Raw genomic sequence first — 27,103 nt, forward strand, 5'->3', positions numbered from 1 at the left:
TTGTTTGAATTTGGCGCTCTGCACTTTCACTGGCTGTTGTCCGTTAACTTCTTATGGTATAGGGGACGGTTGCGTCCCACTTGGGCAAAAAACAGGGAAAATGCAGCGCGGCAAATAAAATAAAAAATGATATAAAAATCTAACTTTCGTTAAATTACACATGTAAGATACTCAATTAAAGCTACACTCGTTGTGAATCCAGCCAACATGTCAGATTTTAAAAAGGCTTTTTGGCGAAAGCATAAGAAGCTATTATCTGATGATAGCCCAATAGTAAACAAAGAGGGTAGCATATTTCAACCCTGCAGGCGCTACACAAAATGCAGAAATAAAATATTAAACATGCATTACCTTTGACAAGCTTCTTTTGTTGGCACTCCAATATGTCCCATAAACATCACAATTGGTCCTTTTGTTCGATTAATTCCGTCCATATATATCCAAATGTCCATTTATTTGACGCGTTTGATCCAGAAAAAAACAGCTTCCAAAAAACGCAACGTTACTACAAAATATTTCAAAAGTTGCCTATAAACTTTGCCAAAATATTTCAAACTACTTTTGTAATACAACTTTAGTTTTTTTTAAACGTTAATAATCGATCAAATTGTAGACGGGTCTATCTGTGTTCAATACAGGAAGACAACAAACCATGCTACTTTTCACGTCTTGTGTACTCTCAATAGTGTTACCCAGTTACTAGATGGCCTACTTCTTCATTGCACAAAGGAATAACCTCAACCAAATTCCAAAGACTGGTGACATCCAGTGGAAGCGGTAGGAACTGAAAACAGGTTCCTAAGAAATATAATTTGCCAATGAGAACTCAGTGAACAGACAGAGACCAAAAAATAAATTTTCTGAACGGTTAGTCCTCGTGGTTTTGCCTGCTACATAAGTTCTGTTATACTCACAGACATGATTCAAACAGTTTTAGAAACTTCAGAGTGTTTTCTATCCAAATCCACTAATACTATGCATATCTTATATTCCTGGCATGAGTAGCAGGAAGTTTAAATTGGGCACGCTATTTATCCAAAAGTGAAAATGCTGCCCCCTATACCTTTAAGAAGTTAACGGGATTGCAGTCCTAAGAAGTTTAAGGGAATGTTCTAACTTTAACACCAAAACATGTTTAAAAGGTTTTTAGAAGGTTTTTGTTAACATAGATATAATGTTCCCCCAACTAATGGAAAACTGGACACTCAAACATTAGGGGAAAATTACGGTAACATTACAAAATCGTTGTCTCTCCTTAATATTGTTAGCTGGGATGCTGCTCAGTGGGCGATAAAGCTGGTTTGCTCTCTGGTGTGAGACGATTCCACAGCTGCTGAGACAAGCTCTATGTGCCTATACAGAGATGGCAGGAAGTGTATTGCAAGGCAAGCAGTGGCAGTTTAAAAATTGGATCCGACACACTGTTTTAATTAACATGAAATGCCCTTTGCAGGATCACTGTTACTTCTTACAAAACTACTTTTGTCATCTGTTGCGTAATCCATGTCGCCACTAAAATTTGAAAAAACGTAACTTTATCTGTTTCTATATATTACTGTAAAAATTGCAAGGACTTTGTAAGCCATTCAGTCTCTCTTAGAACATAACATATTTTGTTCCCTCTGCTAATGAATGCAAATGCAGAAATATTATACATAGCACACACCACTAGGAGTCTCTCCTTGTCAGGTCAGATGGTCAGCCTTGTGCATCAGTAATGCATAATGTTATTGATGTGTCATTTGCATACGAACACAAAGCTGTGTGCTCCAGTGAAGTATCATCCAAACAAATGGGATGAGGAAGCAGCTTGTTGTGGCTCCAATTGGGTTTACTTTAGTATTGTTTTGTAAATTAAATGCATTTTGTTAATGTTTATGCAAATCCAATTCAGGGCATGAAGATTAGTGTCTATATTTATAATTTTCATCTCTGTTGACCGAAATGTAATTTTATCCAATTCCTTCAGAACAAAGCTCTTGTTCTTTACGAGATAATTGTAAGGAGGGCTTTGGTACTGAGTTCACCAACTGGTTGATTCAGATGACATATACTACTATAAACAACAGAAACCAGACAAATCAACAACAATATATCTAATGCACATCGGAACTAAAACAATTATCTCTCACTTGGTTATTACCAAGGAGTCGCAAATGACAAACATTTTATTGCAATAGTAGACTTCATGAACATACATCATGATAATTCCAACTTCGTTATGGTGTTGTTGTAAAAAAAAAAGAAAAAAAAAGAAGGCAACTACTCTGAAGTACCACCTAAATCACCACCAGGCCACCTAAATCACCACCAGGCCACCTACATCACCACCAGGCCACCTACATCACCACCAGGCCACCTACATCACCACCAGGCCACCTACATCACCACCAGGCCACCTAAATCACCACCAGGCCACCTACATCACTTGCCAATCACCTAGCACAATGGATAGGTGTGAGCTTTAATAAACTAAATGTCGTTTGAATGTGGGGTTTCACATTCTGCTGACCTTTTTTTCCTTCCCCAGTTCACTATTTTCTAAAACTGTATATCCGTGGTATTATGTAGGATGCTGAAGACAAAAGATTACCATAGGTTTGACTAAATAAAACACATTATTCGAACAACAATGTCCAGCTAGTGTGGTTTCAAATAAAATCATTTTCCCAATTTTTAGCCAGGATTTCATCCTGCGCCTATGGTGTCTGGAGGATTCCTAATCCTCAACCCTGTCTCCTGGGCTACCGTTCAGGAACCACAGCGGATGGTACTCCACAGGAGGAGAATCTCACTCACCAGTGCTTAACAGGCTTAGCCACCTGTCAAGTGACAGTAAGTGAAGAATATCTGAATATCTAAAGTAAGTTTGGAAGTGGTGCCCAGCGCAGGTCGATATTTTGAAAGACTATCTAGAGTAAGTTTGGAAGTGGTGTCCAGCGCAGGTTGATGTTTTGAAAGACTATCTAGAGTAAGTTTGGAAGTGGTGCCCAGCGCAGGTCGATATTTTGAAAGACTATCTAGAGTAAGTTTGGAAGTGGTGCCCAGCGCAGGTCAATGTTTTGAAAGACTATCTAGAATAAGTTTGGAAGTGGTGTCCAGCGCAGGTTGATGTTTTGAAAGACTATCTAGAGTAAGTTTGGAAGTGGTGCCCAGCGCAGGTCGATGTTTTGAAAGACACAGTGGGATCCAACAAAGCTTTTATCAACTGCCTGTCACCTTTTGAATTGAATTAAACTTCAATTAAACTTTTTAAACTCACTTTGACATATTAACAAATAACTTTGGATCCATAATTGGATCATTACCTATAACAACTAGAGCTGTTTAAATTAATTTCACTTTGGCTCTACGCCCAGAGCCAACTTTCCATAGGAACATTAGCCTGCTGTCCTTACTGGGTCTATAGGAACATTAGCCTGCTGTCCTTACTGAGTCTATAGGAACATTAGCCTGCTGGTCTTACTGAGTCTATAGGAACATTAGCCTGCTGTCCTTACTGGGTCGATAGGAACATTAGCCTGCTGTCCTTACTGGGTCTATAGGAACATTAGCCTGCTGTCCTTACTGAGTGGATAGGAACATTAGCCTGCTGTCCTTACTGGGTCGATAGGAACATTAGCCTGCTGTCCTTACTGGGTCGATAGGAACATTAGCCTGCTGTCCTTACTGGGTCTATAGGAACATTAGCCTGCTGTCCTTACTGGGTCGATAGGGACATTAGCCTGGTGTCCTTACTGAGTCAATAGGAACATTAGCCTGCTGTCCTTACTGAGTGGATAGGAACATTAGCCTGCTGTCCTTACTGAGTGGATAGGAACATTAGCCTGCTGTCCTTACTGGGTCGATAGGAACATTAGCCTGCTGTCCTTACTGGGTCGATAGGAACATTAGCCTGCTGTCCTTACTGGGTCGATAGGAACATTAGCCCGAGCTATTTAAGAGGGATATCACACCTGGCACAAATGATTGTCTAGTTCTGTTTTTCTTGCTGAGGGGTCCCCTATACCTGCACCCAGGGGGGAGTAGTCCAAAGTCCGGGTACAAGGGATGTCTTGGGTCAAAAATAATTTTGTGATAGGACAGTCAACATTAAAAGATCCCAGCTTTTTGAGGAAAGTACAGTCTTTGTTGACTCTTTCTGTAGATCAAGTCTGAACATTTACTCTACTGAAGCCTATTGTCCACAAGAGGACACCCAGATATTTGCATTCATCTACAATTTCTACATTCTGACCTCTGATAGATGTTGCAGAGGAAGTCTATGCACACACTTCCTGAAGTCTATGCACATCTCTTTGGTCTTGTTGGTATTGAGGAAGTGTGATTCGTCACACCACTCTACAAAGTCATTTAGGACCGGGCCATGGTGTTCTTCGTCATCATGCAAAAGGCTGATCGAGACAGTGTCATCAGCGAACTTAACGAGGTGTCTGTCAGGATGGAAACTAGTACAACTATGTCACGGGCGTCCTCCTCTTCATCTGAAGAGGAGAGGCGAGAAGGATCGGAGGACCAAAATGCGGCGTGGTATGTGTTCATGATGAAATTTAATAAAGAAAACACTGAACACTGAAACACTATACAAAACAATAAACGAACTAACGACCGTGAAGCTAATGAGAACTGTGCTGACACAAGCAATCAACGTAAACAATCACCCACAAACAAACAGTGAAACCCAGGCTACCTAAGTATGATTCTCAATCAGAGACAACTAATGACACCTGCCTCTGATTGAGAACCATACTAGGCCGAAACATACAAATCCCCAAATCATAGAAAAACAAACATAGACTGCCCACCCCAACTCACGCCCTGACCATACTAAATAAATACAAAACAAAGGAAATAAAGGTCAGAACGTGACAAACTATTAGTATACCATATGTACAGGAGTGGGGACAAAACACATCCCTGAGGAGAACCTGTGTTGGTGTTGCGTATGTCCGACACAATGGGACCTACCTTGACCCACTGTGACCGCTGGCTCAGGAAGTCCAACAGCCACAAAACCAGCCTACCATTTAAGGAGAAGTCCCTTATGAGTCTCTGTGCCAGAATGTAATGTTGGAGGCAGAAGAAAAGTCAACAAACAGAACCCTGAAATAGGATTTGGCACCGTCTACATGTCTACAGACCATGTTGAGGAGAGTAGGAACGGCATCATCAACTCCTGTGCTGGGCTGATAGGCAAACTGAAACGGGTCGAGGAGCTTCTGGATGGCGCTGAGAATATAACTTTACAATATGATAAATATGACCTTATTTATCAGGTGGATCGTTTGCAGGTCAGAGGGTAACAGGGTGGTGTATTTAAATTGCATTGAATACTTTTGTTTTTAGATGTTTTGTTGTGGCTGCTCAGCAGTGGCACTTTGTTGGAGGCTTTCTGTGTTGGTCAGAAATGTGCTTTGAAAATAGCCACACTCTGGCCCTGAGGTAAAGGCACAATGGGAGCCTCTTTAAAGTCCGTCTTTTGTTGACCTTTGCTACTACTGCACATTTTACACACACGTGAAGTGCTTACGACATAGAAGATCATAGCACTGTGATGTCTACATTTATTTATTTCAAATAAAAGTGCTTGTTCTATAGACATCTTGTTCTAAAGACATCTTGTTCTAAAGACATCTTGTTCTAAAGACATCTTGTTCTATATACATCTTGTTCTAAAGACATCTTGTTCTGTATACATCTTGTTCTAAAGACATCTTGTTCTAAAGACATCTTGTTCTATAGACATCTTGTTCTATAGACATGTCCTAAGAGTACAGTACACCCACAGTACCGGCATGTACACTATCGCAACTGTAGAGTGCTGCTGTCTGAAGCGTTGTTGTCTGTTGTGAAGAAATGTCTGTGTTGCACACTGCATCTACTGTAGGAGTTTGTCGAGGCAATATATTTAGATCATAGATAGTACACACTTAGCTGAACACTTTTATCATGTCAAAACTATCCAATTTACAATTTGATCATGAATTAAGATCTTTCCCCAGTATGTTTCAAGTTGAACTGAGCCCTGCATGCACGCTCGTATGGAGGATACATGTGTGTTTAAAAAAACACGTTTTTTTAAACATCTGACAACTGTTCGAGACATCTCACTTCTAAGGCCTTTAGTTAGGATCATTGTTAGAGAGTTGCTCAGAGGAATCACTGTCATTTATCAATGCAGACATATTACTGTACTGTACAATCACAGTAAGGATGAATATGTTGCTACTCTGTGTTATGAATTACATCTAACCTTCTGTGTTTCTATCGTGCTGCAATGCGCCTCTGCACATAAAAACAACGTTCTCTCTGGGCAGCTTTAAAAATAAAGTAGAAATCTGTTTGATGTCTTCTGTGCCCATATGAATGATCCTTAAGATGTAACTGAAATGATGAGAGAGATGTTCTTCTTCTCTGTTTTTATGTTTTATTATCTCTCTGTCATACTGTGTTCAACCGTGTCGGATCGGGACTAGACATCTTGTCTCAAGAGGACCACAATGGAAATAAGTCCCAGACTGTATTGTGTGTTATCCTCCATGATTTAACAATGGAAATAAGTCCCAGACTTTATTGTGCTTTATCCTCCATGATTTAACAATGGAAATAAGTCCCAGACTTTATTGTGTGTTATCCTCCATGATTTAACAATGGAAATAAGTCCCAGACTGTATTGTGTGTTATCTTCCATGATTTAACAATGGAAATAAGTCCCAGACTGTATTGTGTGTTATCCTCCATGATTTAACAATGGAAATAAGTCCCAGACTGTATTGTGTGTTATCTTCCATGATTTAACAATGGAAATAAGTCCCAGACTGTATTGTGTGTTATCTTCCATGATTTAACAATGGAAATAAGTCCCAGACTGTATTGTGTGTTATCTTCCATGATTTAACAATGGAAATAAGTCCCAGACTGTATTGTGTGTTATCCTCCATGATTTAACAATGGAAATAAGTCCCAGACTGTATTGTGTGTTATCCTCCATGATTTAACAATGGAAATAAGTCCCAGACTTTATTGTGTGTTATCTTCCATGATTTAACAATGGAAATAATTCCTGATAATATATCCGTCGAGGCAATTGGTTTCTCAAAAGAAGCGATTGGAAAAATGGCTACCTCAGTATTTTACGCAAGATTTTCTGCGGGAGACACCATGTGACTACTTGCTAAATGTGGAACTGATTGAATCGGCTTGGAATCGGGTGTTGTACTCGGCCCGGAATCAAAATGAATGACTGCCCAGAATGGGCCCAAGTACATCGGGCTGTTTTCTGTCTACTAGAATTCAGACGACTTTGCCTGCATCTACCAGAATCCCTCCAGAAGTGTCCCGATGCAAATTTAAATAAACTAATACAAAATTACCCTATTTAGTAATTATAAATATTACTATTATACATTTTATACCTACAAATGATACCCATCCACAAACAAACACTGTGTCGGAGGAAACACTGTACACCTGGTAACCGTGTGAGCGTGCATGCGCCTGGCCCGCCACAGGAGTCACTACAGCGTGATGGGACAAGGACATCTCGGCCAGGCAAACCCTCCCCTAACTCGGACGCCGCTGGGCCAATTGTGCTTCGCCCCATGGGTCTCAAACCAGCATCTGTAGCAACGCAGTTTGCGCTGCGATGCAGTGTCTTAGACCGCTGCGATGCTCGGGAGGATCCATCCACAAAGTTTTTCATGCTTATCAATTGCATCGCACAAAGTATCAAAATGCTTCTTAAACAGGACTCTTAAATAATTGTATTTAAATGTTAATTTTATTTTTTGATCACAGAAACAATGAGAAAATATGGAAAAATAAATAAATAATTAAATGTTAATTATATAAAGCAGCCCGTGTAATCATCTGCCAGAGAGTAGCCCCAATCGGCCCGAGCCCCAAGTAATACATTTGGGCCAGATAACTCACACCGGAATCGGCCCGAGCCCCAAGTAACACATTTGGGCCAGATAACTCACACCGGAATCGGACCGAGCTCAATCCCCGCATCCTAGCCTTAAGTAATAGGCGGCCCAGACTCGGGCCACATGACGTCGGCCCTAGTCTGACTTTCAGCCGAGTGCCCCGACTCTCAGCCGGAATTGGCCCAGATCCACTGTGCTAGCTGGGTAGTATACTGTAAGCCAAACATCTGTAGAGATTTCTTATCTTTTCATTCAAAATCTTTCTCTCGAGCCAACGGTTCTGGTTATAGACCGCACGTGCACAGACCCATAGAGTTGTATAGAGGGCATGCTTGCCACAAGACGGGGAAGCCCTCTATGGGCATTGCTATCACAGAAGTGATCAATGGCAAAGATCAGAGGTGCTCCATCTATATATTTCTATGGACTGCAGCTGTCACGACATTTCTCCAAACAGCCTTTCTCCGCTCGCTCCAGAACTAAATGAGGTAACAAGTTGAGATGGGATTCATGGAAACACGCGCCCCGGTAGAGATATGATTCTGAAAGTAACGCACGCGTTGTTTGACAAAGTAACTGGTAATATTACCCAATTCAGGAAAAAGTTAGTACTCTGATTACAAACCGCGTTACTTTTGTAACACGTTACCCAAAACACTGTACATTACTGTGTTCAGAAAGTATTCATACCCCTTGACTTGTTCCACATTTTGTTAAAATAATTTCTCACAATAATGACCCCATAATGACAAAGTTTGAAATGTGTTTTTAGATTATTTTTTTGCTAATTTTTTGAAAATGAAATACAGAAATATCTAACTGACATAAGTATTCACAACCCTTTGCTCCTAAACTCCAAATTGAGCTCATGTGTATCAACTTTATTTGGGATGTCACTACAACTTTATTGGAGTTCACCTGTGGGCCAATTCAATTGTTTGGACATGACAGAAAAAAACCCACACCTGTCTACAAGGTCCCACAGTTGACGGTGTATGTTAGACCGGAATCTATACCATGAAGACTATCTCTGAGATATAACTGTGATGAGGCATTTATCTGTGGAAGGGTATAAAACTATTGAAAGTTTCCAAGAGCACAAACTGAGCAACCAGGCAAGAATGACCTTGGTCAGAGAGTTCCTTGGCTGAGATGGGAGAACCTACCAGATGTCTCTACAGCTCTTCACCAATCTGGTCTTTATGGGAGAGTGGCCAAACAGAAGCCACTCCTGAGAAAAAGGCACATGACACATAGAGTTTGCAAAAATGCTTGTGAAAGACTCTGAGACCGTAAGGCAAAAGATCCCATGGTCTAATGAAACAAAATGATTACTGAATGCAAAGCGCTATGTCTGGAGAAAACCAAGCACAGCTCATCACCTGTCTAACACCATCCCTACCCTGAAGCATGGGGGTGGCAGCATCATGCTGTGGGGATGCTTTTCAGAGGCAGGGACTGAAAGACTGGTAAGGATATAAGGAACAATAAATGGAGCCAAATACAAGCAAACCCTTGATGAGAACCTGCTTCAGAGTGCAAACGTTGAACAGGACAATAACCCAAAGCATACAGCCAAAGCAACGCTGAAATGCTTCAGAACAAAATGTGAAAGTCATTGAGTGGCCCAACCAAAGTCCAGACTTTAGTCTCATTGAAGATCTGTGGAAGACTTGAAGATTGTTGTTCATGGTCGCTCCCCATCTAATTTAACAGAGCTTGAAAAAATCTGCAAGTAAGAACGGAAGAAAATCCCCAAATCTAGATGTGCAAAGCTGAAACAGACATACCCAAGACGTCGTAAAGCTGAAACGGACATACCCAAGATTACATATTGTAAAGCTGAAACAGACATACCCAAGATGACATAAAGCTGAAACAGACATACCCAAGATGACATAAAGCTGATACAGACATACCCAAGATGACGTACTGTAAAGCTGAAACAGACATACCCAAGATGACATAAAGCTCATACAGACATACCCAAGACGACATAAAGCTGATACAGACATACCCAAGATGACATAAAGCTCATACAGACATACCCAAGACGACGTAAAGCTGATACAGACATACCCAAGATGACATAAAGCTGATACAGACATACCCAAGATGACATAAAGCTGATACAGACATACCCAAGAATACGTAAAGCTGATACAGACATACCCAAGAATACGTAAAGCTGATACAGACATACCCAAGACGACGTAAAGCTGATACAGAAATACCCAAGATGGCATAAAGCTGTAATCACCGCCAAAGGTGCTTCTACAAAGTATTGACTCAGGGGTGGATATAACTTAGATGGTTCTATATTTCATTTTCAATAAATTAGCAAACATTTCTTAAAACATGTTTTCACTTTGTCATTATGGGGTATTGTGTGTACATGAGTGAGACAAACATCTTTTTAATCCATTTTTTGAAATTCAGGCTGTAACGCTACAAAATGTGGAATAAATCAAGGGGTATACATACTTTCTGAAGGCACTGAATATGGGGGAATACTGATGAGCCAGGGTTATAGATAAGGGGAAGGAATGGCATTAATTCAGGTGGTTCAGCTGCATTCACACATCTGTCTACGTTCTTAGTCATGTTCCTCAAAGAGAGAAGAAGAGAGGCGAGGAAGGAAGTGGGGGGGGAGAAGTTCTCTCCACTTCATAGATCTTTCTCACTGTCATCACCCCAGACTCCAGATTAACCCAGTGCAAAAAAATAGTCAGCATTTCCATTTCCAGTATTGAAAGGGGGGGGAATCGTTTTCAAACTCAGGGCCCTTGGGAAAGCAGATATGAAGCAACACATTTACTTTGGCTGAGGAGAATACACAGGCATTCAGGCAGCAGCACCTCAGCCTGGCTGTCACAGTTTTAGGTGCGGTGACAGTGATTTCAGGTGACTGCCGTGAAAACAACCGGAGCAACTCTGCCTGGTACACAGTCTGCTGTGTAGCTCTTGAAATCCCCTGTTCTCTATATGCAGCAGTGCTGTGCTAAACAAACCACTCCTGATCACAAAAGCATTACACCTTTATAATACCAGTTTATTTACTAATCTACTTTTAAAGAAACGAGTACACGTGTGTTCAATGGAAGATGAGAGTAGAGGAAATCAACTGAGGCTTCACTGGATACGTTCAGTCAACTCAAGTTCTTCTGTAAGTCACAGCGGCATTGGAGCTTGCGCCATACAGCAGGTGAAGCCAAGAAAAGAGATGTAAAGAAAGAATGTAAAGAAAAGAGATGTACAGAAAAAAGGTGTAAAGAAAAGAGATGTAAAGAAAAAAGGTGTAAAGAAAAGAGATGTAAAGAAAAGAGATGTAAAGAAAGAATGTAAAGAAAAGAGATGTAAAGAAAAGATGTAAAGAAAGAATGTAAAGAAAAGAGATGTAAAGAAAAAATGTAAAGAAAAGAGATGTAAAGAAAAAATGTGTAAAGAAAAGAGATGTAAAGACAAAATGTGTAAAGAAAAGAGATGTAAAGAAAAGAGATGTAAAGTAAAAATGTGTAAAGAAAAGAGATGTAAAGACAAAAGGTGTAAAGAAAAGAGATGTAAAGAAAAGAGATGTAAAGTAAAAATGTGTAAAGAAAAGAGATGTAAAGACAAAAGGTGTAAAGAAAAGAGATGTAAAGAAAATATATGTAAAGAAATAATGTAAAGAAAAGAGATGTAAAGAAAAAAATTGTAAAGAAAAGAGATGTAAAGAAAAAAGGTGTAAAGAAAAGAGATGTAAAGACAAAATGTGTAAAGAAAAAAGATGTAAAGAAAAGAGATGTAAAGTAAAAATGTGTAAAGAAAAAAGGTGTAAAGAAAAGAGATGTAAAGAAAAAAGGTGTAAAGAAAAAAGATGTAAACAAAAAAGGTGTAAAGAAAATAGATGTAAAGAAAAAAGGTGTAAAGAAAAAAGATGTAAACAAAAAAGGTGTAAAGAAAATAGATGTAAAGAAAAGAGATGTAAAGAAAAAAGGTGTAAAGAAAAGAGATGTAAAGAAAAAAGGTGTAAAGAAAAGAGGTGTAAAGAAAAAAGGTGTAAAGAAAAAAGATGTAAAGAAAAAAGGTGTAAAGAAAATAGATGTAAAGAAAAGAGATGTAAAGAAAAAAGGTGTAAAGAAAAGAGATGTAAAGACAAAATGTGTAAAGAAAAGAGATGTAAAGAAAAGAGATGTAAAGTAAAAATGTGTAAAGAAAAAAGGTGTAAAGAAAAGAGATGTAAAGAAAAAAGGTGTAAAGAAAAGAGATGTAAAGAAAAAAGGTGTAAAGAAAAGAGATGTAAAGACAAAATGTGTAAATTACATTTTAGTGACTACAAAGGATCAAAAGAAAAGTTCATATTAAGATAATTTTACTTGTCAATTGTTACCCCAGGTCCAACTGAATTACTGACTACTGCTTTATCCCAACCTCTGAAAGACACTCGTACAGTACATATACAGGCTGGAGAGGCTGGAGCAGGGGACTGTTACATACATATAGAGGCTGGAGCAGGGGACTGTTACATACATATAGAGGCTGAAGACATCGAAGCAGGGGACTGTTACATACATATAGAGGCTGAAAAGGTTGGATCATGGGACTGTTACATACATATAGAGGCTGAAAAGGTTGGATCGGGGGACTGTTATATACATATAGAGGCTGAAAAGGTTGGAGCAGGGGACTGTTACATACATATAGAGGCTGGAGCAGGGGACTGTTACATACATATAGAGGCTGGAGCAGGGGACTGTTACATACATATAGAGGCTGAAGACATCGAAGCAGGGGACTGTTACATACATATAGAGGCTGAAAAGGTTGGATCAGGGGACTGTTACATACATATAGAGGCTGAAAAGGTTGGATCGGGGGACTGTTATATACATATACAGGCTGAAAAGGTTGGATCAGGGGACAGTTATATACATATACAGGCTGAAAAGGTTGGATCAGGGGACTGTTACATACATATAGAGGCTGAAAAGGTTGGATCAGGGGACTGTTATATACATATAGAGACTGAAAAGGTTGGATCAGCGGACTGTTATATACATATAGAGGCTGAAAAGGTTGGATCAGGGGACTGCTATATACATATAGAGGCTGAAAAGGTTGGATCATGGGACAGTTACATACATATAGAGGCTGAAAAGGTTGGATCAGGGGACTGTTATATACATATACAGGCTGAAAAGGTTGGATCAGGGGACAGTTATATACATATACAGGCTGAAAAGGTTGGATCAGGGGACTGTTATATACATATAGAGGCTGAAAAGGGTTGGATCGGGGGACTGTTACATACATATAGAGGCTGAAAAGTTTGGATCAGGGAATTGTTATATACATATAGAGGTTGGATCAGGGGACTGTTATATACATATAGAGGCTGAACAGGTTGGATCAGGGGACTGTTATATACATATAGAGGCTGAAAAGGTTGGATCAGGGGACAGTTACATACATATAGAGGCTGAAAAGGTTGGATCAGGGGACTGTTCTATACATACAGAGGCTGAAAAGGTTGGATGGGGGGACTATTATATACATATAGAGACTGAAAAGGTTGGCTCAGGGGACTGTTATATACATATAGAGGCTGAAAAGGTTGGATCAGGGGACTGTTACATACATATAGAGGCTGAAAAGGTTGGATCAGGGGACTGTTACATACATATAGAGGCTGAAAGGTTGGATCAGGGGACTGTTACATACGTATAGAGGCTGAAAAGGTTGGATCAGGGGACTGTTACACACATATAGAGGCTGAAAGGGTTGGATCGGGGGACTGTTATATACATATAGAGGCTGAAAAGGTTGGATCAGGGGACTGTTACATACATATAGAGGCCTGGATCAGGGGGCTGTTACACTGGGCGCCCGTGGAGCAATTGTTGTGGGAGGTTAAGTGACTTGCTAAAGGGGAACAACAGCAGGCAATGGCATCTAGGATTTGATTCCAGCAACCCTCTGATTGTTCGCTCACTTCCTGAAAGATTTTGTTCCCTGTCAGACCCAGGATTCAAACTGGCAACCCTCCTACTGCGAGTTCGCCTTTCACGAGTGGTGCAGCGGTCTACGGCACTGCATCTCAATGCTAGAGGCATCACTACAGACCCTGGTTCGATTCCAGGCTGTATCACAACCGGCCATGATTGGGAGTCCCATAGGGCGGCTCACAATTGGCCCAGCGTCGTCCAGATTAGGGTTTGGCCGGGGTAGGCCTTCAATATAAATAAGAATTTGTTCTTAGCTGACTTGCCTAGTTAAATACAGGTTAAATAAATAATAGAAATAAGTGCTAGGCTACCTGCACCCCGTCACCTAAGTGTGGTTTACTTCACCTAAGTAAAGTACCTAAGTGTGGTTTACTTCACCTAAGTAAAGTACCTAAGTGTGGTTTACTTCACCTAAGTAAAGTACCTAAGTGTGGTTTACTTCACCTAAGTAAAGTACCTAAGTGTGGTTTACTTCACCTAAGTAAAGTACCTAAGTGTGGTTTACTTCACCTAAGTAAAGTACCTAAGTGTGGTTTACCATCCAATATGCCCAGACTAATTAGCATGTACCTTCGGTGTTTGTCTTGTAGGCCTGACAGTGCTGCAGAAGATTCTGGATACAGCAGCAGAGAGGACATGGCAGGTGACATCAGTGAACCTGGACAGTGGTATGGATCAGGTGGCCTTCCTGAAGGTGGTTCAGGACCTAGAGAAGAAGAAGGAGTACAACATCATCCTGGACTGTGAGCTGGAGAGACTCAACTTGATCCTCAACCTGGTAAATAACATCAGATTGATAGACAGTCCAGTAATGAAACAAAGGGGAGGTGACTATTGAGAGCTTAATGCATGAAGAGATGGTCTGTAAACTAGACAGATTAGTTCAGTAATTGGATCGGATGGGTTCACACCAACAAGAAGACCATGCAGCTAGAGTAACAAAATAACCCTTCCTCCTCTTACTGAGTATTACAACTCAAAACTATTGACAAAGGTTCAGTTACAGGGGTTCAGTTTGAACACTGCTTGGTACTGTTACAGTGTCTCTGTTCTATACTGGGCCAGTCTCAGGGGGACAGTGGAGGGAAGTTTGTAATGAAGACAAAGATAGATGTGTATGACTTGGATTCCATGCTGTTGCTGGAAGATCATATCATCAGCCAGTTCTCCAGGGACAATATTGTTCCCTGGTACCATTTATATATTGTACTATAAATAGGAATCACCACAGTGAGTAGAGCTGGACTAAAACTATTCAAAAACCTAGCTTAAGAAACATTCATAGACCTTTTTTATAAATGTAGTCTATCTTGTTTGGGAGGGATAACAGTTCCTTTGAGCTATTTTGAATATGTACGATCTCTTTAGTCCCGTCGGGCCAGTAACCGAGAGGTCACTGGTTCAAATCCTTAAGCCGACTCTGTGAAAAATCTGTCGATGTGCCCTTGAGCAAGGCACTTAACCCTAATTGCTCTCGTACGGCGCTTTAGATAAGAGCTTCTGCTAAATGACTCAAATGTAAAAATGTCATGGTTTCTGAATAGCAGAGAGCTAGTGAAATTAGCATATTCAAAAACATGTAGTTTACAGATAAGCATTTAGAAATATGGTCAGGCTCAATTATCTCTGACGGGCTGCTTCATTCTGTCTCCCAGAGGCGATCCCGGGCCTGTCCATCACAGGTGTACTAGTGATTTTGATACAGATTGTGAACATGTAGTCATTAACGCTCTAATTGGGCTTCCCACAGTGACAGATGCCAAATCCTTCCCAGCCCTCCACGGTGAGTTGTTCCAGCTGCCCTCTTTCTGCTGAGCACTGATATTTTACTCAGACATGCAGGCAGAGACAGGAGATGAGTAATTCATTTCCTCAAAGACAGGAACAATTAGCTTCTATTTGGGAGGACTGCGATAACATTTTTTAATTTAACAATTATTCAACTAGGCATGTCAGTTAAGAACAAATTCTTATTTACAATGACGGTCTACCCCGGCCAAACCCTAGGGGTGGCAGGTAGCCTAGTGGTTAGAGCTTTGGACTTGTTGCTAGGTTGCTAGGTCAAATCCCTGAGCTGACAAGGTTAAACTCTGTCGTTCTGCCTCCTGAACAAGGCGGTTAACCCACTGTTCCCCAGTAGGCTGTCATTGTAAATAAGAATTTGTTCTTAACTGACTTGCCTAATTAAATAAAGATATATATATATTTTTTTAAACCTAACCCGGATGACACTGGGCCAATTGTGCACCACCCTATGGGATTCCCAATCACAGCCAGATGTGATACAGCCTGGAGTCAAACCAGGGACTGTAGTGACGCCTCTTGCACTGAGATGCAGTGCCCTTAAACAGATGCGCCACTCAGGATTAATGGGACACCTCAATCCACATCTGGAATGCAATAGCTTTCAAAATGCTTTCATTGACGAGTTGCCAAATGGACATCATTTCCCCATTTTGTTATGCTTTCCAGATCGCTGCTCAGAAGAAGAACCTAAAGAATTACCACTACATATTGGCAAACCTGGTAAGTCTAGCCCTCTCTGAAACAATTGAAGCTTTGATGCAACATGCAGGCTCCAATGTAATTTCATTGTCATTTTATTTTCAATCCATCTGAAATGTCTTCTTTGTAGATATTGCTGGAGCTCCCAGTCAAGAGAACTCTACTGTGAAATTGATAGGATTTTTTGTTGTTGTTGTTGTTGTTGTTGTTGTTGTTGTTGTTGTTGTTGTTGTTGTTGTTGTTGCTGTTGTTGTTGTTGTTGTTGTTGTTGTTGTTGTTGTTGTTGTTGTTGTTGTTCTGATCACGACGCTACTCACGCCCCCATTGAGAAGTAAAATAACCCTGAACCTTCATCCCCACTGAACGATTACAAACATGTAAGCACAACTGTAGTTTCGTATTCTGCAGAATTGATGGAAACCCGATTGTTTAGACTAATCTGTGGTGGCGTTGTTCCATGTATTGGTGCCTGTTCATCTTCTCTGTATCTGACAGACCAGTAGAGCTTCTGCTTGTCTGTGCAGAACACAATGTAGACAGATTGCTGATTACCCGCTGAGCAAGTATATTATCATTTCTAGTCCTTTAAGGCAATTGTAGGGCTCTGAGCTTCTTTGTGTGTGTGTGTGTGTGTGTGTGTGTGTGTGTGTGTGTGTGTGTGTGTGTGTGTGTGTGTGTGTGTGTGTGTGTGTGTGTGTGTGTGTGTGTGTGTGTGTGTGTGTGTGTGTGTGTGTGTGTGTGTGTGTGTGTGTGTGTGTGTGTGTGTGTGTGCATGGGCGTGCTTGTACATGCTTACACTATACTTGCGCATATATATATATATATATATATGGTTGGTTTTATATATATATTTGGTATATGAATGTGTGTGTGCTTTTGTTCTTTGCGTAACTAAACAGAAGCTCATTTTCCATTATTATTAATGGGCTCAATTCATTGCTTTATGTTAATATTCATTGGCCACCAGACCCAATGAGTTCCTAAATGCCAGCAATAGTAGGTAGGAACTCTGTTAGAATGATTCTGCATTCCACACATATCCAATTGTAGTGAAGCATAGTTGCCTCGTAAGTCATTCCATGTCTAGGTTTGCCTGTCACGTTAGCATAGCTTCATATAGAGATCAGAGGTCAACTGTCACCCATGAAGCAACAAGCTAGCCTCTATTTTAAATCAAATCCAATTGTATTTGTCACATGCGCCAAATACGACAGATGTAAACCTAACAGTTAAATGCTTACTTACAAGTTTATATGTATACAAGTTTATATATATATATATAAATAAATGTAGCAAATAATTAAAGAGCAGCAGTAAAATAACAATAACGAGGCTATATACAGGGGGTAAGAAAAATTATTTGTCCAGTTCAAAGTGAGTAATCGCTGTTCTGATGTCCAGAAGCTCTTTTTGGTCATAAGAGACAGTAGCAGAAACTTTATGTACAAAATAAGTTACAGACAATGCGAAAAAAACGAACAAAATAGCATGGTTGGTTAAGAGCCCATAAAACAGCGGCCATCTTTCTATGTTTGCCTCTCACGTTAGCATAGCTTCATATAGAGATCAACCACCCGAGCCACTACCTGTTCACCCCGCAATCATCCAGAAGGCGAGTTCAGTACAAGTGCATCAAAGCTGGGACTGAGAGACTAAAAAACAGCTTCTATCTCAAGGCCATCAGACTGTTAAACAGACATCACTAGCACATTAGATGCTTCTGCCTATAGGAATAGACTAGGAATCACTGGCCACTTTAAGGAATGGAACATTAGTCACTTTAATAATGTTTACATATCTATCATTACTCATCTCATATGTATATACTGTATTCTATACTATTCTACTGTATCTTAGTCACTTAATGTTTACATATCTATCATTACTCATCTCATATGTATATACTGTATTCTATACTATTCTACTGTATCTTAGTCACTTAATGTTTACATATCTATCATTACTCATCTCATATACTGTATTCTATACTATTCTACTGTATCTTAGTCACTTAATGTTTACATATCTATCATTACTCATCTCATATACTGTATTCTATAATATTCTACTGTATCTTAGTCACTTAATGTTTACATATCTATCATTACTCATCTCATATACTGTATTCTATAATATTCTACTGTATCTTAGTCACTTAATGTTTACATATCTATCATTACTCATCTCATATGTATATACTGTATTCTATACTATTCTACTGTATCTTAGTCACTTAATGTTTACATATCTATCATTACTCATCTCATATACTGTATTCTATAATATTCTACTGTATCTTAGTCACTTAATGTTTACATATCTATCATTACTCATCTCATATGTATATACTGTATTCTATACTATTCTACTGTATCTTAGTCACTTAATGTTTACATATCTATCATTACTCATCTCATATACTGTATTCTATAATATTCTACTGTATCTTAGTCACTTAATGTTTACATATCTATCATTACTCATCTCATATACTGTATTCTATAATATTCTACTGTATCTTAGTCACTTAATGTTTACATATCTATCATTACTCATCTCATATACTGTATTCTATAATATTCTACTGTATCTTAGTCCGTTCAACTCTGACATCGCTCGTACATATGTATATTGTCTTAATTCATTCCTACTTAGATTTTTGTTTATTGGGTATATGTTGTGTAATTTGTTTAATATTACTTGTCAGATATTACTGCACTGTCAGAGCTAAAAGCACAAGCATTTCACTACACCCGCAATAACACCTGCTAATCAACATGTATGTGACCAATAAAATGTGTTTTGATTTGATTTGATTTGAGATCTGAGGTCAGCTGTCGCCCATGAAGCAACAAGCTAGCCGCTTGCTCTAGTGGTATGTCGTCTTGTGTTATACACAGTACTTCACCAGGAGAGGATGCTGTATGTTTGGCTTAAGGGTTGCATGTCAGGTCTAAACATCCACTCCAGAGGGCTCAACTCAAGAGGTCTAGAAACATTTGTTGTGGTAGAACACATAAAGTGGACTGTGAAATATAGAGGGGTGGGAATGGTGACTTCACCGTCAGGATTGTTAAATTCCTAACTGGATTGTGCCATAGGAAACATAGATAATAATGATTAAAAGGTGGCAAGATGCAACACTCCGCGGTTCCTTACCATTTGAACCATTTGCCAGATGGGGCACACACTCACACACACACACACACACACACACACACACTCACACTCACACACACACATGTACACGTACACACACACACACACACACACACACACACACACACACACACACACGTGCACACACACACACACTCATACTTCCTCTGTTTATTGATTAAGTATGGTCTATGTAACGAAACGTGACCTTAGTTATCAGCCTGTGAAGACCCCCTAAACTTCCAACACTCTTCTTATTATTTATAGCCTCGGAGGGAGGAGGGGCGCGGGGAGGGGGGGGGGGGGGTAAGAATGGAATATGTGATCTGTGACTTTTTATCATTCAAATAAAGCGTCCAAAGGGTGTTTGCTGAAGCCTGTTTCCGAGGCCAGCTGCAGCGTGACTCCAGCTGGGTACGTTTAATGTGGTCAGACGTTCTTACTCTGGAGACACAGGTCATTAAATGCAAACAAGGTGAGGGGAGCCGCTCCCACTTGGTTGTCCACCGTATCCCTAAGTCAATCAAAGATGGCACTGGGAACAATTCGATTCGAAGATCCGGAATAACCTCCGACAAGCAGATTTGTAATTACATGTCCTTGTTCCACTTGTGTAACAACCTATACCGCTAAACCCTTATTACAGTATAATTACATAGTATTTACATAGTAATTACATGTAACTACTATGTTATAAATATCATGTATTACTATTTAGTTACATATTCATTAGTGTACATTTAAGGTGAAGTGTTACCGAAGTTCCATTTTGAAGTCGTCATGCTGTGTCTGATGTGTGTTTCAATGGACTGTACACACTTCCTTGAATGCTCAGAGACTGTGGGAGTGCTGTCCTGTGTTTGACTTGGTTCTATCTTTGCACGACTACAAGTAGTCATATTTGTAAATCAAAATAGTAAAAGAGGGCAGATGCAGTTGAAAAGACATCCGCTTGTCAAACTGTAGAATAGTGGTTTTCATTTCCTGCTTCATAGATTTGTAGTGACTGCCTGGACCTGCCCACTGGGCACAGACATCAGTTCAACATCTAGTTTTGATTTACATTTGGTTGAGTTGTCAACTAACGTGAATTCAATGTGAAATCAACAAAAACAGTCACCATGTCAGTGGATATAGGTAAAGGTAAAAATGTGGCTGAAAATATTCAAATTCCCAGACGTTGATGACTTCATTTAAATCCAATCAGTTTTCCATGTTGATTCAACGTCAGCACATTGACTTTTAGGTGTTGAAATGACGTAGAAACAACGTTGATTCAACGTCAGCACATTGACTTTTAGGTGTTGAAATGACGTAGAAACAACGTTGATTCAACGTCAGCACATTGACTTTTAGGTGTTGAAATGACATAGAAACAACGTTGATTCAACGTCAGCACATTGACTTTTAGGTGTTGAAATGACGTAGAAACAACGTTGATTCAACGTCAGCACATTGACTTTTAGGTGTTGAAATGACGTAGAAACAACGTTGATTCAACGTCAGCACATTGACTTTTAGGTGTTGAAATGACGTAGAAACAACGTTGATTCAACGTCAGCACATTGACTTTTAGGTGTTGAAATGACGTAGAAACAACGTTGATTCAACGTCAGCACATCGACTTTTAGGTGTTGAAATGACGTAGAAACAACGTTGATTCAACGTCAGCACATTGACTTTTAGGTGTTGAAATGACGTGGAAACAACGTTGATTCAACGTCAGCACATTGACTTTTAGGTGTTGAAATGACGTGGAAACAACGTTGATTCAACAAGTTTTTGCCCAGTGGGTGACTTCTCAAGTGGGGTTGAACAGCTGAATAGCAGCTCTAAGAAATCCAAGCTTTCAGTACCGGCACTCTGAAAAAACACTGTCATCCAATGATCTGCTCCATCCTTACGGCTAAGCCATGTTTGGTTCTGTTTTGTTTACTTAGCTTAAGTTTGCTTCTGTTCTATGGTAAGAATTTGATTCCTTCTTTCTCAGGGATTTTTGGACATGAACTTCACTGAGTTCCAGAAGAGTGGTGCCAACATCACCGGGTTCCAACTAATGAACTACTCAGACGAAAATGTCAGCAAGGTCATAGAGGAGTGGGTGGACTTTGACAGCAAAGACCTTAAGCTACCCAAGAGAAGACTGAAGGTATGATCAAACTGTCTCAGAGATCTTTCCATTCATGTTCTCAAGATTCCAATAATGTTGCCTCCTTGGATTTGCCCTCTTAGTACACAGGAGCCCTCACATACGACGGAGTGAGCGTCATGGCAACCGCCTTTCAGAACCTCCGGAAGCAACGTATTGACATCTCCCGGCGAGGCAACGCTGGCGAGTGTCTGGCCAACCCACCAGCTCCCTGGGGCCAGGGTATCGACATCCAGAGAGCCCTACAGCAGGTAGGCAGATAGCACCACTCACTCCACAGCCACAGAGAATAGAAGGACTAGGCTTCAAACTCAACGCTAGCTGCACAGGCAATTAATCATGTTTGACTATGAGAAATACTGTACAATAGAAAACAATACTAGCTTAATTAAGTACTATTGTGTTAAACCCTCAGTTAAATGCAAACTTGTGAGCTATATGTGCAGTAATCCTTAAATAGTTATCTTGTGACCTGTAGAATTGTAGGATTTCAAATATTATGTTAGATATCATGCAATGTCAAAACAACCAGCTGGTAATATTGGAATCCTGAAATAGCAATATTGTGTTCTTGAGATAAGAAAATGACATTTTTGCCGTTTTTGCTCCTAGCTATAATATAATCATGCAGTATTGTGTAAAAAATATATTATATCGGTGGTAGGCAACAGGCGGGCCCGCAGGCCCAAACTGGCCCATCAAGTGATTATTTTTGGGGCTCACCAAAGTTTTTAGTAAAAAAAAGAAGAATAATTATAGGATTTGAGCTTTTGGTAAAAAAAGGACTGATAAATCACCAGGAAATCACTAAAATTGAGTTTAATTTAGGAAATCTGTTCCCAAGTATTCCCACCAATATAAAAAGGAGACGTTATAACGTCATCAAAGAAATCTCCCAACCATCCGCTCAGACAAAAATCTTCCCGCAGCTGAATCTAGTTGCCCACCCTTGTATTAGGTGTTGATTTCTTTGCGTACTGTAGCAACCAGTTGAGCGTTATTCGTTTTTCAGATTCCAGGTTGCACAGATACAGGTCTCAGAGAGTTAGCAGTTCTTCATACCAATCCTGGTCCATATCTGATTTGTCCTACAGGTTCGAATTGAGGGCTTGACTGGACATGTCCAGTTTAACGAGAAAGGCCATCGGACCAACTACACGGTCAGCGTCATGGAGCTGAGCCCGAGTGGACCGCTGAAGGTGAACTGGGACTTGTCCGTAACCTCTAGAATTATCAATCAACCTCTTTTTATCCTCCTCAGGGGAAATATGTTGTTTTAGATAGTTAGGTCGGATACTGTATGACACTTGACCTTACCAGTAGGAGTAATTCATCAGAGAACATCACCCTCAATGGACTCATCATCTCAACTGTAATTGTCTGGACACATTGTTTTCATCTTAACTACAAATCCTTTTTTAAGATGCTTTGTTAAAAAAAACTTGACTAATTATTCACTAGCATTGTGCCCAGCAACAAGAACCCCTGGAGCCAAATTGAACCCCTGGAGCCAAATTGAACCCCTGGAGCCAAATTGAACCCCTGGAGCCAAATTGAACCCCTGGAGCCACATTTAACCACTGGAGCCAAATTTAACCCCTAGAGCCAAATTGAACCACTGGAGCCAAATTGAACCCCAGGAGCCAAATTGAACCACTGGAGCCAAATTGAACCACTGGAGCCAAATTTAACCACTGGAGCCAAATTTAACCCCTGGAGCCAAATTTAACCACTGGAGCCAAATTTAACCCCTGGAGCCAAATTTAACCACTGGAGCAAAATTGCCTTTGCAAAAAATGAATGTCCAATGTTCACATCATACCAGTATGTGACATATTTGTTTTCATAGCGCAGTTGTAGGATTTTCATATTATTTATTCATATCCGAAGAATTTGTTTGTCAATCAGAAAAGGAATTTCCCTAGCTCTTCGAGTTTCAAATATATCAATATATATTTCATTTGGGAAAATGCACAGCATATCAGAGTAAATGAGCTCAGCAAAAAAATAATCGTCCCTTTTTCAGGACTCTGTCTTTCAAAGATAATTAGTAAAAATCCAAATAACTTCACAGATTTTCATTGTAAAGGGTTTAAACACTGTTTCCCATGCTTGTTCAATGAACCATGACCAGTTAATGAACATGCACCTGTGGAACGGTCGTTAAGACACTAACAGCTTACAGACGGTAGGCAATTAAGGTCACAGTTATGAAAACTTAGGACACTAAAGAGGCCTTTCTACTGACTCTGAAAAACACCAAAAGAAAGATACCCAGCGTCCCTGCTCATCTGTGTGAACGTGCCTTAGGCATGCTGCAAGGAGGCATGAGGACTGCAGATGTGGCCAGGGCAATAAATTGCAATGTCTGTACTGTGAGATGCCTAAGACAGCGCTACAAGTAGACAGGACGAACAGCTGATCGTCCTCGCAGTGGCAGACCACGTGTAACAACACCTGCACAGGATTGGTACATCCGAATATCACACCTGGGGGACAGGTACAGGATGACAACAACAACTGCCCGAGTTACACCAGGAACACACAATCCCTCCATCAGTGCTCAGATTGTCCGCAATAGGCTGAGAGAAGCTGGACTGAGGACTTGTAGGCCTGTTGTAAGGCAGGTCCTCACCAGACACCACCAGCAACAACGTCGCCTATGGGTACAAACCCACCATTACTGGACCAGACAGGACCGAAGGAATGAGCGTTACACCGAGGCCTGTACTCTGGAGCGGGATCGATGGAGGGTGGAGGTGGAGGGTCCATCATGGTCTGGGGCGGTGTGTCCCAGCATCATCGGACTGAGCTTGCTGTCATTGCAGGGAATCTCAAAGCTTTGCGTTACAGGGAAGACATAATCCTCCCTCATGTGGTCCCCTTCCTGTAGACACATCCTGACATGACCCTCCAGCATGACAATACCACCAGCCATACTGCACGTTCTGTGCATGATTTTCTGCAAGACAGGATAGTCAGTGTTCTGCCATGACCAGCGACTAGCCCGGATCTCAAACCCATTGAGCACGTCTGGGACCTGTTGGATCGGAGGGTGAGGGCTAGGGCCATTCCCCCCAGAAATGTCCGGGAACTTGCAGTTGTCTTGGTGGAAGAGTGGGGTAACATCTCACAGCAAGAACTGGGAAATCTGGTGCAGTCCATGAGGAGGAGATGCACTGCAGAACTTAATGCAGCTGGTGGCCACACCAGACACTGACTGTTACTTTTGATTTTGACCCCTCCCCCCTTTGTTCAGGGACACATTATTCCATTTATGTTAGTCACACGTCTGTGGAACTTGTTCAGTTTATGTCTCAGTTGTTGAATCTTGTTATGTTCATACAAATATTTACACATGTTAAGTTTGCTGAAAATAAATGCAGTTGACAGTGAGAGGATGTTTATTTTTTTGCTGAGTTTACATGAATGCAACCATTGGCTATAGTACTCAGTGAACCAGCAGCTCATTGGCTATAGTACTCAGTGAACCAGCAGCTCATTGGCTATAGTACTCAGTGATCTTGCATACTGTATTTGGAGCAAATTCCTCATATCATTTGGCATGCAAGGTATTTGTACATTAAGATGACTCTCTTTAATGTTATCACCGACACAGTCTTACAACCTGAGAATAAGATAAGCTGGCCCTGACGTACGGTAGGAGGTCTTGGTTATCACTGAGTATAGCGTAAGGACTAGCTAGGGGATTAGCTATATGAGTTAATGGATGTTCTTATACCCAAACAAAGAGGTGTAATGGGTTTGCACTCAAAAACATTTATTGCATAAAGCTTACTTCATCATTAAACAAATTTTTCACTGCGTCAGGGATAGTTTCGTCTTTACAGCCTTCTTTAGTGTTTAGGTACAACTTTCTGTAATTCAAAACAGCATTTGTAGGGAACAGCAGATGGGTAGCAGGTGGTTGTAATCAGGGTTGCCACTCATCTGCCAATCAGGGATGTGGCTTTTCTGGTCTACCTGCATACAGACTAGTCATAAAAAAAGATACACGTATAGGGGTAATTATAGGGTATGGGAGCGGGCACAAAGCACAACTCACAAATCAATCGCCCCAGGTGTCCGCTCGCCTAAATACATCACATCAATTGATGAGATAGCCCACCACAAAGAACATCAGGCAAAGCTGTTCATAAATATTCAGGGCCCTCATAAACAAAATGCTAAATCTGATATGGACAGTGTTCTTATGCCCACGCTACGTGTGTGTAGGCTAATTGTGCTTCAGTGATATTAATATGTCTTACACTATAAATAGAAGTGTATGATTTCCTCCTCAGTGTGTGTTGATAGACTGTACTCTTTCTGACTGTAGGTGGGCTACTGGAACGAGAATGAGAACTATGTGAACACAGCGGTATACACGCCGGTGGTTGAAGAGTTCTTCGGACTGCAAAACAGGACCTACATAGTGACCAGTATCCTTGTGAGTCTCACTAGAATGAATGAATTACATTTTATTTTCGTGTCAAATCGGCGGTTGCCTTATGGGATTAATTGATACATAAACAAACATTACAATAATTCACTGTGATAATTTAAGTAATACTTCTTCTTCTAGCTTAACTGATAGGCTCAATGTTTGGATGCTGATAATGGGTTTCACTGACGAAAAAAGGACAATTATTTGAGGCTGTGTTTGATATGGCTATACTGGAAAATAGGAATTTTTAGGTTGGATTCACACAGGGATAGAAATTAGTGGCAACTATCCCAGAAAAAATTGGACAGTGAATTTATTTTAACTTTTCATATCCAAACGGCAGGGTTTATATTTCGTACAGCACATTCATCCATCTAAGCAATCCCTAAAATGGGCTATCATTACCAGTGGGTCAAGTCATCTACATGAGGGAGGGAAGGGGAGAGAGCGAAAAAGAGAGAGAGAGAGAGGGAGAGCGCAAGAGAGGGAGAGAGAGTAATGGACGGGGAGGGAGAAAGTAAGGGATGGGGAGAGAGAGAGTAATGGATGGGGAGAGAGAGAGAGAGAGAGAGAGAGAGAGAGTAAGGGATGGGGAGGGAGAGTAAGGGTTGGGGAGAGAGAGAGGGAGAGTAAGGGATGAGGAGGGAGAGAGTAAGGGATGGGGAGAGAGAGAGAGGGGGAGAGCGCAAGAGAGAGCGGGAGAGGGAGCGAGTAAGGGATGGGGAGAGAGGGAGAGTAAGGGATGGGGAGGGAGAGGGAGAGAGAGCCCTTGTGTGTCTCAAAATGCTTCTGGCTAAATCTGAACTCTGAAATACTGTCCTTGTGAAACTATCTCAGCCCCACTATTTCCCGATTGTACTCTATGTTGTGTTCACCTGTGGCCTGGCCATGAGGGCTGCTTTCACAGCAGCTCTGTTCTGCTTTACCTGGA

The 27,103-nt window shown here is 40.6% G+C and overlaps 1 protein-coding gene across 4 annotated transcripts in view; it reads left to right on the forward strand.

Annotated features, from left to right (window-relative positions):
* LOC110533319 (glutamate receptor 1) overlaps nucleotides 1-27,103 on the forward strand; it is a 104,103-nt gene that overhangs the window by 45,289 nt on the left and 31,711 nt on the right. For all 4 annotated transcript variants that reach the window (XR_005053567.1, XM_036989630.1, XM_036989629.1 and 1 more), the window contains exons 4-9: nucleotides 14,503-14,690; nucleotides 16,385-16,438; nucleotides 21,567-21,725; nucleotides 21,809-21,976; nucleotides 22,820-22,924; nucleotides 26,065-26,175. Coding sequence is in view for 3 of the 4 variants with exons in the window: in XM_036989630.1 (XP_036845525.1) it covers nucleotides 14,503-14,690; nucleotides 16,385-16,438; nucleotides 21,567-21,725; nucleotides 21,809-21,976; nucleotides 22,820-22,924; nucleotides 26,065-26,175 (785 nt within the window). In the remaining variant the exon portion in view is untranslated. The remainder of the gene's footprint in view (nucleotides 1-14,502; nucleotides 14,691-16,384; nucleotides 16,439-21,566; nucleotides 21,726-21,808; nucleotides 21,977-22,819; nucleotides 22,925-26,064; nucleotides 26,176-27,103) is intronic.

Source organism: Oncorhynchus mykiss, chromosome 10 (assembly GCF_013265735.2).
Source record: "Oncorhynchus mykiss isolate Arlee chromosome 10, USDA_OmykA_1.1, whole genome shotgun sequence".
Classification (NCBI taxonomy): domain Eukaryota; kingdom Metazoa; phylum Chordata; class Actinopteri; order Salmoniformes; family Salmonidae; genus Oncorhynchus; species Oncorhynchus mykiss.